Consider the following 16674-nt stretch of genomic DNA (forward strand, 5'->3'; position numbering starts at 1 on the left):
AGGTGTCAGTGTATAGTGCAGGCGAAGTGCAAACTGTGTGCAGTCTTCAGAGGGATGACAAAATATTAAGTTCATCATAGTTTTAAATGCAAGTGTATTTACTTAATGGCACAGTGCTTAAATTGGAGAGTAGCTCTTTTAAAATTGATGAAAAGCAGCATTATGGCAGGATTATGAACTTCAAAACAAAGGTCAGACAAACGAACATCAATTTATCAAATGAAAAATCCAGGATGGAATGTAACAATATTATGCAAAGAAAAGTTGCTGCACACCATATAGAGGAGATGGGAGCGCGCGCGCGCGCGCGCACACACACACACACACACACACACACACACACACACACACACACACACACACACACACACACACACGCGCGCGCGCATTTCTCGCACACGACTGCATTCTCAAGCTACTGAAACCATACTGCGAACAGCAGCACCAATGCATGATGGGAGTGGCGACTGGGTGGGGAAAAGGAGGAGGTTGGGGCAGGGAGGGGAAGGGATAGTATGGTGGGGATGGCTGACAGTGAAGTGCTGCAGGTTGGACGGTGGGCAGTGGAGAGGTGGGGGGGGGGGGGGGGGGGGCAGGAGGGAAGTAGCAGAAAAGGAGAGAAATAGAGAGAAATAAATAAAAAGTATAAATATTAAATTAAATAAATAAAAAAAAGGCCAGGGTGTGGTGGTGGAATAATGGCTGTGTAGTGCTGGAATGGGAGCAGGGAAGAGGCTGTATGAGTGAGGACAGCTGCTAACTAAGGTTGAGGCCAGATGGGTTACGGGAACATAGGATGTATTGCAGGGAAAGTTCCCATCTGCGCAGTACAGAAAAGCTGGTGTTGGTGGGAAGGATCCATATTGCACAGGCTGTAAAGCAGTCATTGAAATGGAGGACATCATGTTTCGCAGTGTGTTCAGTGACAGGGTGGTGCATTTGTTTCTTGGTCACACTCTTCAGTGGCCATTCATATGGACAGACAGCTTGTTAGTTGTCATGCCTACATAGAATACAGCACAGTGGTTGCAGCTTAGCTTGTAGACCACATGACTGGTTTCACAGGTAGACCTGCCTTTGATGGGATAGGTGATGTTAGTGACCGGACTGTAGTAAGTGGTGGTGGGAGGATGTATGGGACAGGTCTTGCATCTAGGTCTATTACAGGGGTATGAGCCATGAGGTAAGGGATTGGGAGCAGGGGTTGTGTAAGAATGAACAAGTATATTATGTAGGTTCCGTGGATGGCAGAATACCACTGTGGGAGGGGTGGGAAGGATAGTGGGCAGGACATTTCTCATTTCAAGGCACAACGAGAGGTAATCAAAACCCTGACGGAGAATGTAATTCAGTTGCTCCAGTTCTGGGTTGTACTGAGTTACGTGGGGAATGCTTCTCTGTGACTGGATGGTGGGGATTTGGGAAGTGGTGGGAGACTGGAAAGATAAGGCACTAGAGATTTGTTTTGGTACAAGGTTTTTTAAAATTTCTCTCCTTTTCCACTACGCCCCACCTCTCCCCTGCCCACCACCCAACCTGCAGCACTTCACTGTCCGCCACCCCCACCATACTCTCTCTCCCCCTCCCTGCCCCAGCCTCCTCCTTTCGCCCACCCAGCCACCACTCCCATCGTGCTCTGGTGCTGCTGCTCGCAGAGTGGTTTCAGTTGCCTGAGAATGCAGTAGCTTGTGAGAGTTGCATTTGTGTGTGTGTGTGTGTGTGTGTGTGTGTGTGTGTGTGTGTGTGTGTCTATTGTTGACAAAGGCCATTTGTCAATAGCTTTAAGTGTGAAAATCTTTTTGTTGTGCCTATCTGCGACTCAGCATCTCCGCTTTCCTTCTCATAATATTGTTACATCAATTTATAACATGCCAGGGCAGGATGCCTAGCTACAGTTAGAACTTCCACACCTGCAGCTTGACAGGCAGTTCAGCAATAAGTTTCATAACAAAATAGGTCTTATACAAAAATTTTTTCGCCATAAATTCCCATCACTTCAGAATTTTGCAGCTGAGATTATGTCAGTGCCTGCACCAACATACCTGTGTGAGCAACTTTTTTCTGCAGTGAAGAGAATGAAATCCACCCATATTAGTTCACTGACATACCTCATTTTAAAAGCTTTAACTTCAAATTAGAAGTTCTAAGGAAGTAGTACAAGACAGTGATGCTGTAATGAAAAATAAAATTAGCTGTTTTCATTTACATGCAGTGTTTCTATATTTAACATGGGAATAAAATAGTCACAAAATGTGTGTTGATGTTATTTTAAGCTTCATCCAAAAATGACAGTCATCATAAGACTGATCAGTCATTACAATATCACGTTTCATACTTAGTTGTCCCATGTATTTCATCTCATCAATACAAATAAAAATAAATTTCCTTTTTATTGTCATTTCTCATTATTGCAACAATTTTATGAAATAAATTTGTCATGAAAAGCATTAATTAGCCACCATGAAGCAATACATCTCCTTAGAACTATTAGTGTCCATAGATTAGACTGGCTGACAGCAGTTTCTCATGCCAAGTTACCTTGTTCTGATTCTCCCCCTTCCATTACTTGCCACGAACCAACCAGTTGCTCATTTCTATGGCATGAGTGCAAACCTGCTTGCATGAGCAAATTGGTGAACAGGCTTGATCTAGAGTGCCATCAGTGAAACAGAAATCAATGACGCAGTTCTTAAAAAGTGCACATAACAAATTGGCAGACCAAGGTTGTTGTTTAGTAACTTCTGTCAGACAGTGGGGAGTTTCAACTGAATGATAATACATATTGTGAGGATTTGTATGTCCATGGTTTTGTAAATAATGTTTCATCTATAAACAAAATCTTGCATAGAAATGCTGCATCACTTTGCAGTTTTCATAAATAATATTCTCAGAGAACCATACCTAATTTTTCAAGTCAGTGCTGCAAAGCTGTTGTTGGAACGAAATGTGGAAAGAATGAAATCTGTTGCAAGGTATTAACAGAAAACTCCTTTGGCTTCATCGCACACTGCCCTGTATTGACATCTGGATTATATGCTATCACTGCTAAAACGTTACTTACATTCCTCTCATAAGCTGCTATATTTTTGTGTTGGCATATTTTGTTCTTTGAACTTGTTTCTGAACACTTTTTTTATAATTTTGGCAAAGAAAGAGCGAGACAGCTTGGCACAATCAAGACAAGAGAAAACCATGCCTATGTTTTGGACTGCCATAGGCATTGTGAATGTCTGAATAGCTTCATGAGCAATTTATCTGGACATAGCAGCAGCACACAGACTGATAACATAGTAGCTTACCAGTTATGTGTTTGCTTACTTCTGGTGCAGTAAGGAGGTGTTTGCGGGCTCTCTTCCTCTGACAGACAGCTCTCGGTTTGCAGCACTGTTGTCTTGTTACTGTTTGATAAAGCTCCACGCGTGTTATGTCACTACAGTCTCAAAGTACCTTTCCATTGTCCACAGAAAACATATACAATAATACTTGCTCAGAACAGAATCGCCTGAGACTAAAATAATTTTCCAACTTGGACAAGTTCTCAGATTACACTAAACTCGCTGTGCTACATAAAATTTGTCAGATATCATGCACAAAAGTACAGTAAAGATGTTAAATTGTTCATATACTGTATTTACGTACCTTCACTCCAACACAGTAGATGTTCATTTACTGTATATTGGACAATAGAACACTGGACTATTACACTAATTTGTAAATGACACTGCATTTCTATATTTTTACTTGAGTTTGATTCGTTTCTTGTTGTATGTACATCCCATGTTTATTTGCTTTTCGTTTCACCTTTTTCGCCACATCAAGGAGGAACCTTGTTTTAATTTCCTGTTCTTTTTTTTCCCTACAAATTGGGAGAATTTGTGTGTGCTGCAAATTGCATAACATTGTTTATGCATGCAATGGTTTCTTCAGGCGTATTAATTTTTCTAGGGACATCATTTACTCCTCTTCTTCCTTTGTTTCTTCTTCGCCATCCTCTGTATTGTGGATTGCTGTTAAATCTGTTGTTGAAGTGAAAGTGGAGTGAGTTGACAGAAAGTCATCACTTCGAATATAATCATCTGCACTACATGAAATGTTTCGCATTTTCATTAGTGCAGCAATTGCTGCCACATTGTCTTGAACTTCGATGGCCACAGAAGCATCTTGTTCTTTACCCTCTAACCCTGCTTTGTTGAAGCACTTGGTGACAGTTTCAGGTTTTATTTCCTTTATTGCCAAGCCAATCCAATTTGCTGCATCCAGGACAGAAAGTGACCGTGCAAGAGCAAATGCACTTTCGGCTTGTTCAACACTGAGAATAAGAGATTGCATCAGTAATTGCCTATAATGACATTAATGTGTAAGTAACACCCCAGTTCATGTGTTGTTTGAGGCTGGTTGAACCTGGAGGGAACCAAGCCAATTTCACGTTTGATAACATTACTTTCAGGTGGCAAGTTGCATTGTCTATGGAAAGGGGAACTTGGTGATTTCCTTTTTCATTTTGGCATTCAAAGAGCCCAGCTATTCTTTCATAAGACCACTCGCCATCCATGCCTTTTATTGCTTCACCATGTGACTGAAAACTTAATGACTTCTGTGTTTTTGAAACAACGCAGTTTTGCCATCTTTCCAATCACCAGTGGCTTCTCCATTTACATGATGCCACTAGGTTGCAGGCAACTGCGCTACCGGCCACTGCGCATTCACGCCGCACGTTTGCGCAACTCGTCGGCGAAACTAAACACTTTCGGCGTATTCCAACTTTGGCGAGACTAGTTGGTTGTGTGCATTCGTAGAGTGTAGACAAACAGAAATATGAAGTGGGGAATGAAGAATAATGTTTGATTTTTTGGATATCTATGCTTTGCATAGGTGTCTGTGGGATTTCAGTAATGCTGATTGCGAAAATAAGCAACATATTGCTGCGATCAGAATTTAGATAGTTTGACAATATCTGAGCTGCAGGGAAAATTTATTGAATTAGGAGCACATATACAACTGAATTAAGAAAAATACAAGCAAATGTAATTCTAGCTGTGGAAATGCTCTTGTCTACAAGACCAAAATCCCATTGTTCGAGTTGGCTGACTTTTTTTTTTTTTTTTTGTTGACAGGAGGGAAGGCTACACAAATCAAGAAGCTACATTCTTTATTCAATATTCATCTATTTAAAATATCGCAGCAGTGCTCCCTGTGTTAGATTTTTATTTTGAAATACTGCCACTGTCCAGATCTATCTTCAAGAGAGCAGTTTGCAAATCATTCTCTTCTTAATGCAGCCTGCTTTGAATAATTACTGCTTTTAATGTTAATAATTATTACTGTTAATAATTATTAGTGTTCATGAAAAAGCATAACTAAAACCGCGTCTTATAGCATGCCAAGTGTTCTCGATTGTAATGCATGCAATGTGATACATAATTTCAGTTCTGGTGGCAGTGCTTCATGCATTACAGTATCTTTATTCCTTATCGCATAATCAACTCTATTTAGAAGAAATGTTAACCATTCTGGTGACATTTTAAGATAATTAAAAGAACTTCTTGGGTCTTCCATTACAAATTATTTCAGCAAAGAGGCTGAGCAACTGAGCTGATGTCTTTTCTTGATCCAGCAACAAATCGAAACACGTTTCTTATATTTTTCTTATGCAGTGATTCCACGCAACAAGCTTTAACTCCATCTCAACTCGTGCGACGTGCAGCTGCCAAAACTTTCTTTTCAGACACGACTCAGGAACCCACAAAATGACAAAACTGAAGTGTGTACTGGTTTTCCCGTGTCTACAGTCAAATATGAAACCATTTGTGTGCAACTCATTCCATGCAACGAGTGGCACAACCCAATGTTCTTGTGTAAGCTGGGCCTAACATGTTTCCTCACAGCAGTACAGTGAGTCTTTCCTTGGACATTTTTCCGCCAGTGCACTTTTCACCTCGAATTTCTAGCAATTTTAAAGGCAGCGCGCAATAAGAGTCCTGTTTCATCTGCATTGAACATGTCTTTCGGGTCATAATTCATAATTAAGTTGGACTGTATTGCCTTCCATTCTGTTGCTACACTTTCCTGCACATCCTTACGTTTCCCACACACTTCATTCCACACGATGTTGTACCTAGCTTTGAAATTGTCCAGCCATCCTGTGGATGCCTTAAACTCCGTAATTCCAAGCTCTTTAGCAACTTTCAGAGCCTCACTCTGCAACATTGGGTCCAGATAAAGGTAAGTTTTTCGCCCGCACACTTATGAACCATTCCCACACTATTTCGTTAATTTCTTCATTTCTGGTCTTCTTCACCTTTCTTTTCATCTGCCCCTTTCCTTTCATCCATTCGTCCTGAATTTCATCCATGTTTCTTAAAGTCTCATAAGTTTTTGTTTTACTGCATTTCAAATGCAACATAATTTCACACACGGAGTGTTTGTCTTCCTCACTCGCCTTGATTACATTAATCTTTTCGCTAACTGTTGATGACACATACCGTCTGTTCAACGTTGTGTTACTGTATCTCTTAAAGTGCTACTAGTCAACTGAAGCTGGCAGAAAATAATGATCTTGCCGGGTAAAACCATTGTTTAATGGAACAATACCCACCTCTTTCCTGCGCACATTGCAGCAATGTGTTGGTAGATGGGCAACTATGTTCATGTATGCGCCGGCGTGTGTCAGTAATAAGGAAAACGAGAAAGTCGACATACAAAGCACTGATGAATGAACTGTTTCCTTTGATGTACTGTACTGACACTGAGTGTAACTTGTTCGTTGTTGCACAGAACGGTGTGGTTTTGGGTCCACACCAGCAGCGCAGCACTGCACTGGATCTCATTTCGTGGTTTTGTGCCATGTAACAGAGGTATTAAAAGTAGAGTTGTGAATAGCTAATGAACTGTAATACAGTAGTACTGCATAGGCTCTTTTCTGCATTATACAATGCAGTATTAAGTAGATTCTGAGATTTGCTTTCCATTTCCACATTAGACACGTTCAGCATTTATACAAAAAGTCAGCATATAAAAGTGCACTGAATGCATCAGGACTGAAATACTTGTATGGTTTGGGCAGATGTCTGAATTATACATGTGCCAATTTCACAAAGTTTTACTGTAGTTTTATTTAAGAGAATAATGTTGCTGCCATAATTTGGTGGGTATAGATGTTAAAAATGAGTTTGCATACACCAGAAAATTTGCCGCATTATCTGTTCTAATATAGTGAAAACTGAGCCTCAATGTTTTTACTTATTTTGGGTATATTTTGGGTTGCTTGCCTTTGCTTTCTCACCCTACATAAACTAGCACTGCTATAGATTCTCTTTCACAACTGCAATAGAATTGACACTCCAAAATCATTTGATGAGGTTATATGCTTAACAGTGACTTGGTAACCATACCAGCAAGTATCTGCTCACTCAGAATTTTCACCAGTAAAGTGACTGACACTGATGTGTTTGGTTTATCCATTGTGACCACATGTTTGGGATAAATCAACCACATCTTTATCATAACAGAATTTAATTGAACAACTTTCAGCAAGCTGAGAAATTTGTATTTATAACCCTCAAAAGCAAAGTGATGTAATCAGCTTCAGTAGTTGAGAAAGCTGTTCACAACATACCCAGTCATTATCACTGTATGTGGTGTTGTTAGGATTCTCTTCCCTATAAAATTCCAGTTTCAAGTCTTAAGTCCCTATAAGATATAACAATTCTTTAGTCTACCAGCGAAGTATGCCTGGATCATTGCAGAAGCAACATACGCTTGAGGTCGTATGTGTCAAGTTAGGCATTGTATCCAATTGTACATACATCAGACTTTTTGCAGCTTCCCTGTAGGAAATTTTCCTCGTGGTTACCCCCCACCCTCACCTCTATTTGTCATTATTGGATTGCATTCCTATATGTGGAATCTATTTTGGATTTGTTTTATGTTACGAGATTGGTTGCAGTTGTAATAGACCACTTTCAGAATATCTCGTGATTTTGATATGTAATCACATTTCTCCTATATGCTTTACATTAAATTGCTCTTCGATGCTTTTTATTACTAAAACTTAACATATTGTAGACATTAACAGCTACAATTAAAGATGTCCCCATATACGTCTGATAAACACAAGGATTCACAGTGTATCTTCCAGAGTGCATGCGTAACCGTTTTTTAAAATCTACATTAATGTTCCAGCGGTGATTACAGTGTTTTAGACCATAAACTGATTAATAAATCTTCATAATAAATTTGTCCTTAACAGTTGTAGTGAGTGGTGCAACATTTTTATCGTAGTCTAAACCTTTTTTTATGTGTGCGCAAAGGAGGGGAGGGGGGGAGATGCTTTATTCTTTGAAACTACCTCAAACAAATGTATTAAACCTTATGTGTATGGGAAGTTCTGGTTGAGAATTAAGAATTATTTAGGAATAAAGGAGATGACTCACCAAAAGACAGAAGAGCTGCACCGATAACTACACAAACAAAAGGTACAGCACTTGGCTAGCTTTTGGAATGCACTTCCTTTTTCAAGCTTGCAGGAAAAACAGGTGCGTGCGCGCGTACACACACACACACACACACACACACACACACACACACACACACACACACACACACCTCCCTACATTGTGCTCAGTCAACTGTGAACTCTTTCCTGGCCCACAATGAGTGTGCTGGGGGGGGGGGGGGGGGGAGATGAGGGATGGAGAGAGGCAGGAAGCACTGAGGATGTTGGGAAAAAGTCGTGAGCGGTTTGTGGAAGAGTGGAGAGACGTCCGTGGGCTAGCTAGGCCATCACCCCACCGCCTCCTGCCACCACATCGCACACCCCAACCTCACCCCAGTTCGCTCAATGAGGGCCAGGAAAGAGCTGACAGATGAGATAGGCTGTGTGTGTGTGTGTGTGTGTGTGTGTGTGTGTGTGTGTGTATTTGTTGTTCCTACAAGCTTGAAAGAGGATGCGAGTTGGAAAGCTAGCCAAGCTCTGTACCTTGTGTTTGTGTACCTATCAACGACGTAGTACTTCTGCCTTGGCTGAACAATTTCCTTTATTCCTTATGTGTTAAATGTTAAAATGGAACTTGAGTATGATAGAGGGAGTTTTATTTTTCAGATGGAGTATGAACAACAAATGGAAACCTTAACAAAGAAAGGTGGGCAAGGTCACAGTGAACTTGGTGAAAACTTCACAATGTCACAAGTTCAAAAGTCAGCTGGTCAGCTGCAGGCACTGGAAAATGCAGTTGACATAAAGGTTGAAAACTTCAGTATATCTGCCAAAGGAAAGGATCTCTTTGTAAATGCCTCACTGTTGATAGCCAATGGGAGGAGATACGGGCTTGTAGGACCTAATGGGTGAGTGTGCAAATTGCACGAGTTTTATTGATTGGGGCTGTATTAATTGCTGTAGTGTTCATGTAATGTATTGCTGGTGCTGCACTATTTTTTGTATTCTTCTGACATATACTCTCACCTTTGTATCCTTTAACAAATTCATAAAAAGTTGGGAGGTATGCTGATGAGCCAGAACAATATGACCACCATCCACCATTAGACTGAATGCTGCCTGAGGGCATTGTAGTTGCAAGACATAAAAATTGTATGTAAGCTGAGCACAGATGAATGGGCAATTATTCTAGAGACGACACATGTTGAAAATGGGAAAACTACTGATATAAGCTACTTTGAGAATGAGCAGATCGTTACGGCTTGGCACCTGGGAACAAGCATCTTGGAAGCAGTGAACCTGTTCAGCTATTCATGTGCTACTGTGTTGAGCTTCTATGGGAAGTGTTGAAGGAAGGTGAAAACACAAGTAGGAGAGATAGTGTTGAATGGGGATGTCCACTTGGTTGGAGGCTTGGCTTCCCAGTAAAGTGGAGGGGCTGTGGCAGCTTGGATGACAGAGTACAGTGCTGTTGCATATATAGTGTTTCAAAACTTGCCATTTAGCACACATTGTTGAACAAGGGGCACTGCAGCAAATGACTCCTGTGTATTCCCATGTCAACCCAACGATATCATCAGTTACGACCTCAGCGATCATCATCGAGATTGGACTGTGGATCAGTGGAAACGTGTTGCCTGGCAAGATGAATCATATTTCTTATTAAACTAGCTCGATAGTTATGTCCAGATACGCTATCATTCAGGCAAATGGCTACTTGAAATATACACCATTCTATAGACGTAGGCAGTGGGGGCAGGCTCCAATGTCATTTAATAACAAAATTTGGAAAATGCTAAGAAGACAGGGATTGTTGCACTCTTAGTACAAAAAGATCACAGATATGTTGACAGGCAAAAAATAGACACAAAACAATCATCATCCTCCATCATGCAGTAGCAAAAGATCATGCTGAAATCGTAGAAAATTCTGGTTGTACATAAAATCACTTAAGAGGATTAAAGGCTTCTGTTCAGTCACTTGTAGACCAGTGCGTTGTGCTGATAGAAGACGTCAAAAGGAAAGCTAAAGCTTTTCGTGCAGGAGGATTATACAGAAATACCATTGTCTGCCTGCCGTATCGAAGACTTAGAAATAGGCTTCCCTACCATTGAAAAGCTGCTGAAAGTGTTGAAAGCAGATGTTGGCAAGTCAAAATAGAATCCCTATTCATTTTACAGAGAGAACTATTCAGCACTGGTCCCATTCTGAGCTCGCATTTGTCATGAATATCTCAGCCAGCAGAAAGTCCCAAGTGACAGGAAAAAAGTACAGATGACTCCTGTATGTAAAAAGGAAAAAAGACATGCCCACAAAACTCGGTCCAATATCGTTTGCATCAGGTTTCTGTAGAATTCTTGAGCATATTCTAAGAATGATTATAATAAATTTGCATGAGAGTGAGAAGCTTTTATGCAAAAATCAACATAGACTTTGAAAGCATCACTCATGTGAAACTCAGCTTCCCTTTCCTCGTGAAACTCCTGCGAACTGTGGATCAAAAACAGTCAGATTCTGTATTCCCAGATTTCTGGAAAGAGTTCGACACAGTAGCAGACTGTTAACAAAGGTCCAAGCATATGGAATCATTTCTCAGGCACGCGAGTGGCTTTGAAGACTTTTTAATAATAGAACCTAGTACCTTGTCATGTATGACAAGTGTTCATCAAAGACAAAGTTATCATCAAGAGTGCCTCAGTGAAATGTGATGGGACCACTTTTGTTCTCTATCTTCATAAATGTGACAGACAGGCTGAGCAACAATCTTCGTTTGCTAACAATGTTATAGTGTATGGGAAAGTGTCATCATTGAGTGACTGTGAGAGGACTTAGGATGACTGTGAGAGGACTTAGGATGACTGTGAGAGGACTTAGGATGACTGTGAGAGGACTTAGGATGACTGTGAGAGGACTTAGGATGACTGTGAGAGGACTTAGGATGATAGGAATAGAGGGATTATTCGGTGTGATGAATGGCAGATTGGTATAAATCTAAGTTAATTGAGATGAGTAGTAAAAATGATCCTGGGATGCTGAAGTACAGTATTAGTGGTATGCTGTTTGACACAGTTTGATTAAGTATCGAAGAGCAAAATTACAAAGTGGCATGAAATGGAAGGAGTGCATAAGCTCATTTGAAAGGAAGGTGAACGGTCAACTTTGGTTTATTAGGAGAATTGTTGGAAAGTGTAGCATATCTGTAAAGAAGATTGCATACAGACCATTTGTGTGCCTAGTTCTCGAGTACGGCTCAGGCGTTTAGTCTCCACCAGATCGGACTAAAGGAAGACATCAAAGCAGTTCAGAGGCATGCTGTTAGGCTTGTTATCAGTAGCTTTGATCAACATAAGAGTGTTATATAAATGCTCCATGAATCTTCCATCCATCCCTGGAGGGAAGACTATAATCTTGTCCCAAAACACTATTGAGAATGTTTGGAGAACCAGTCTGTGCAACAGCCTGGAGAACTATCCCACTGCTGCCAGTATGTATATTGAGTAAGGACCATGAAAACAAGACAAGAGAAGCCAGGCCTCACACAGAAGTGTATCAACAGTGATGTTTCCCTCGCTCCATATGAGAGTGGAACAGGAAAGGGAATGATGAAAGTGTTGTTTGAGGTACATTCTGTCACGTACTGTATGGTGGCTTATGTGTATAAATGTAGGTGTATTATCCTGTGGGAGACAGTCACTTATGCTTTCATGGGACCTACGGTAGTAATAAATGGGACTATGTTGGCTGTGGACTACGTGAAGATTGTTGCAGACCACATGCATCCCATCCCACTTGTTGTTTTATCGGACAGAGATGAGAACAGTATACCAAGCAGAATTTGTGGAAAAAGTGTGATGTGCACATAGGCATCTTGTGCCAGTACTCCAGAATACTACTACTTGAATCCATTCAGACTGACTTACTGTTCTATTATGTTGCAAAGGTGGACTAACATAATGTTAAACAGGGGGTCATAATGTTTCAGCTCATCAATATAATTTTATAATTAAGTCCTTTCACAAAAATTTTAACAATAATGGAGATGGTAACTGAAATTTTAGTAATTTGACAAATAGTAATGAAATTAAGAATTTTACATCTGGATTTTAATTCCATTGTGAGAGCAATCTCATTATTGTGAATATTGTTGGTATCCAGTTAAAATGGAAAACTTGCTCAATATTTTTATGAAACTGTGATTTGAAATGTTAAAAACTACAATGCCTGTGCACTTTAAGTGGGTTTAAATAAATCAGAGGGTGTATTTATGCACTGTTAACTAAAAATTGACTGGAAGTGCCAAATGATGGAGCAGGAATGACTAGAAGAGAAATGCAAAGCTGTAGAAGCTTTTGTGACTATGACCAAGACAGTTGCTGTGTGTAGGATGTTGCTTCATAAAACCAAGAAATTGAATGAGAAGTCAGTGGTAAGCAGAGAAAGGATTATATAAGAGGAAACAAACTTGAAGACAGTATTATAGAAAGTGAGGAGGAAGTAAATGAAAATGAGTGAATGTATGGTGCCCTGAGGAGTATCTGAGAGAGCATTGAAATACCTAATGTAAAGCAAGGCACCTGGGGTAGTCAAGATTTCTTCATAATTATTAATGTCTTGGGGATAATTAACCATGATAGAACTATTCGACATGGTATGTAAGATATGAGGCAGTTGAAATACCTTCAGATTTAAAGAAGAACACCAAAGAAGACAGGTGCTGGCCAATGTGAATACTGCAGAACCATCATTTTAATAAGTCACAGTTGCAAAATTATTGACATGGATTGTGTTTAGAAGCCTGGAGAGACTTGTAGAAGACAAACTCGGGAAAGATCAGTTTGAGTTACGTAGAAATGTAGAAAAATATGGCAAAACAACATATGAATATTTTAGAAGAGAGGTTGAAGGAAGGGAAAATTATGTTTATAACGTTTGTAGATGTGGAGAAAGCTTACTACATTATTGACTGTAATACAGGATTGAAATTCTGAAGATAGGGATAAAATACATGGACTCACATGTAATGGCATAAGCCACAGCCAGAGCCAGTGGTGTATCTGGAGAGCCAGCAGCCACGATCAGTGTCTCACTGGCAGAAGCACCTCTCACCATGTGTCTGCTTCTATCCCGCCGCTTCCACGTCGATGACTTGAGAGATCGGGAAGCTTCTGCAGTTTGACACACTCCTGCCTGACAACAGATGGACACTGGTTGCCGACCCTGTTCCAGACCTTTTCGCAGTGGCACAGAAATGCTGCACTTCTGCAAAGTCAGCATCAAGAGGCAGCATTTTAACTCGCCTGTTACATAGCTGCACCAAGACTGTCAGCTGCAGCCTCGGCATCTTTACCATAACTGCACCACCAGGTCAGATGAGTAGAACAAATAACTAATGAAAAGGTACTGAATTTAACTGGGAAGAAAAAGAAGTAACGGCACAATTTGATAGGACATAGTGTGAGGCATCAAGGAATGGTCAGTTTGGTGATGGAGGGACCTTTTTTTTTTGTGTGTGTGTGTGTGTGTGTGTGTGTGTGTGTGTGTGTGTGTGTGAGGGGGGGGGGGGGGTTGGACAGAATTTTAGAGTAACAATAAGGCTTCACTACAATTAAAGTGGACGAGGGTTCCAGTAGTTACGCAGAGTAGAAAGGACTTCCACAGTATACACTAGTGTGCAGAGCTATGTCATGCCAGTTATTGTACTGAAGACCACAATAACACATAAAGTTGTTTTCACATTACAAGGGAAAAGCAGGAAATGGCATTACTTACAAAGGAATGCAGTGAATTTCATTCACAATTGAGATGATGATGATGATGATGATGATGATGATGATGATGATAAGTTTAGATAGCATTACTGGGATTTAACAGTGACCTCTCAGGAAAATAAAATTAGTAGGAAAACACTCTGCCCAACTGCTCATAGCTTGGAGCCAGCACACTACTGCTGCCTCTACTGTACCACTTGCCCTCACCAGAGTCAGTCTGTCTCCTGCTGCCACCCACCAACCTTGGTTCAGAATTAGGCTCTGGCCAGTGCCATGACCTACCACAATGGAGAAGGAGCTACTGACTACCCCGTGCTATATTGCAGCAGAGCCACCTGTGGTGCTACAGACGCAGTTGGCAATTGAGCCCCAGTGTAACTGTGATGTCAGGACACTATGCAACTGCCCCAGCAGCACATATTATGAGTGCGTCCTGTATTCCTTGTCTGCCACTACAATGTCAGAATATTATGAAAGCACAGTAGTCCTGATCAAAGAGGAGGGCACATGCAGAAGACTGCCTAAGCTGAATAAAGTAATAAAGAACTGTTTTACGTTCACTGCTATTTTGTCTGCAACTTCCCCACAAGTCACATCTGTCATACAAACCATTTGTTAACCCCACAGTGCCCCAGGAAGACTATAGAGTACATAATGACAAGCAAGAATTGTTTATGTTGCATGTGGCTTCTCCACAGCTAAGATGGACCTGCTTCATTTTGGAGCCGAACATAGGGCATCTTCTACAGAAACCACATTATTATTATTATTTCTTCTTTCTCTTCTCAGACGTTATGTCTGGTCAAAAATGGAAAGTGACGCAGACCTTGATCAACCGTGACTTCCTTTTAACTGTTCGGTATATGTTACATTGCATTTAGGAACTTTCGGGTAATTGAACATGTATCAATAATTACAGATTTCTGTAGTTGTATATATACATTTGGCTGTAGCTGTATTGCGTTGATGTACTGGTGGATATTGTGTGGTACGACTCCTGTATAATTGGTATAATGTCAACTTTATCCTGATGCCACATGTCCTTGACTTCCTCAGCCAGTTGGGTGTATTTTTCAATTTTTTCTCCTGTTTTCTTTTGTATATTTGTTGTATTGGGTATGGATATTTCGATTAGTTGTGTTAATTTTTTCTTTTTACTGGTGAGTATGATGTCAGGTTTGGTATGTGGTGTTGTTTTATCTGTTATAATGGTTATGTTCCAGTATAATTTGTATTCATCATTCTCCAGTACATTTTGTGGTGCATACTTGTATGTGGGAACGTGTTGTTTTATTAGTTTATGTTGTATGGCAAGTTGTTGATGTATTATTTTTGCTACATTGTCATATCTTCTGGGGTATTCTGTATTTGCTAGGATTGTACATCCGCTTGTGATGTGGTCTACTGGTTCTATTTGTTGTTTGCAAAGTCTGCATTTATCTGTTGTGGTATTGGGATCTTTAATAATATGCTTGCTGTAATATCTGGTGTTTATTGTTTGATCCTGTATTGCAAACATGAATCCTTCCGTCTCACTGTATATATTGCCTTTTCTTAGCCATGTGTTTGATGCGTCTTGATCGATGTGTGGCTGTGTTAGATGATACGGGTGCCTGGCATGTAGTGTTTTCTTTTTCCAATTTACTTTCTTCGTATCTGTTGATGTTATGTGATCTAAAGGGTTGTAGAAGTGGTTATGAAATTTCAATGGTGTAGCCGATGTATTTATATGAGTGATTGTTTTTTGTATTTTGCTAGTTTCTGCTCGTTCCATAAAGAATTTTCTTAAATTGTCTACCGGTTCATAATGTAGGTTTTTTATGTTGATAAATCCTCTTCCTCCTTCCTTTCTGCTTAATGTGAATCTTTCTGTTGCTGAATGTATATCATGTATTCTGTATTTGTGACATTGTGATCATGTAAGTGTATTGAGTGCTTCTAGGTCTGTGTCACTCCATTTCACTACTCCAAATGAGTAGGTCAATATTAGTATACCATAGGTATTTATAGCTTTTGTCTTGTTTCTTGCTGTCAATTCTGTTTTCAGTATTTTTGTTAGTCTTTGTCTATATTTTTTCTTTTAGTTCTTCTTTAATTTTTGTATTATCTATTCCTATTTTTCGTCTGTATCCTAGATATTTATTGGCATCTGTTTTTTCCATCGCTTCTATGCAGTCGCTGTCGTTATCCAATATGTAATCTTCTTGTTTAGTGTGTTTTCCCTTGACTATGCTATTTTTCTTACATTTGTCTGTTCCAAAAGCCATATTTATATCATTGCTGAATAATTCTGTTATCTTTAGTAATTGGTTGAGTTGTTGATATGTTGCTGCCAGTAGTTTTAGATAATCCTTGTATAGCAAATGTGTAATTTTGTGTGGGTATGTTCCAGTAATATTGTATCCATAATTTGTATTATTTAGGATGTTGGATAGTGAGTTCAGAGCAAGGCAGAACCAGAAAGGGCTTAAT

At 40.0% G+C, this 16674-nt stretch overlaps 1 protein-coding gene across 1 annotated transcript in view; it reads left to right on the top strand.

The window, feature by feature from the left end:
- Positions 1 to 16674, top strand: part of LOC124619463 (ATP-binding cassette sub-family F member 1) — an 85306-nt gene that overhangs the window by 25860 nt on the left and 42772 nt on the right. Inside the window, exon 3 of the mRNA XM_047145862.1 lies at positions 9101 to 9342. Within this exon, the coding sequence (XP_047001818.1) occupies positions 9101 to 9342 (242 nt within the window). The remainder of the gene's footprint in view (positions 1 to 9100; positions 9343 to 16674) is intronic.

The sequence above is a fragment of the Schistocerca americana genome, chromosome 6, assembly GCF_021461395.2.
Source record: "Schistocerca americana isolate TAMUIC-IGC-003095 chromosome 6, iqSchAmer2.1, whole genome shotgun sequence".
Taxonomy (NCBI): Eukaryota; Metazoa; Arthropoda; class Insecta; order Orthoptera; family Acrididae; genus Schistocerca; species Schistocerca americana.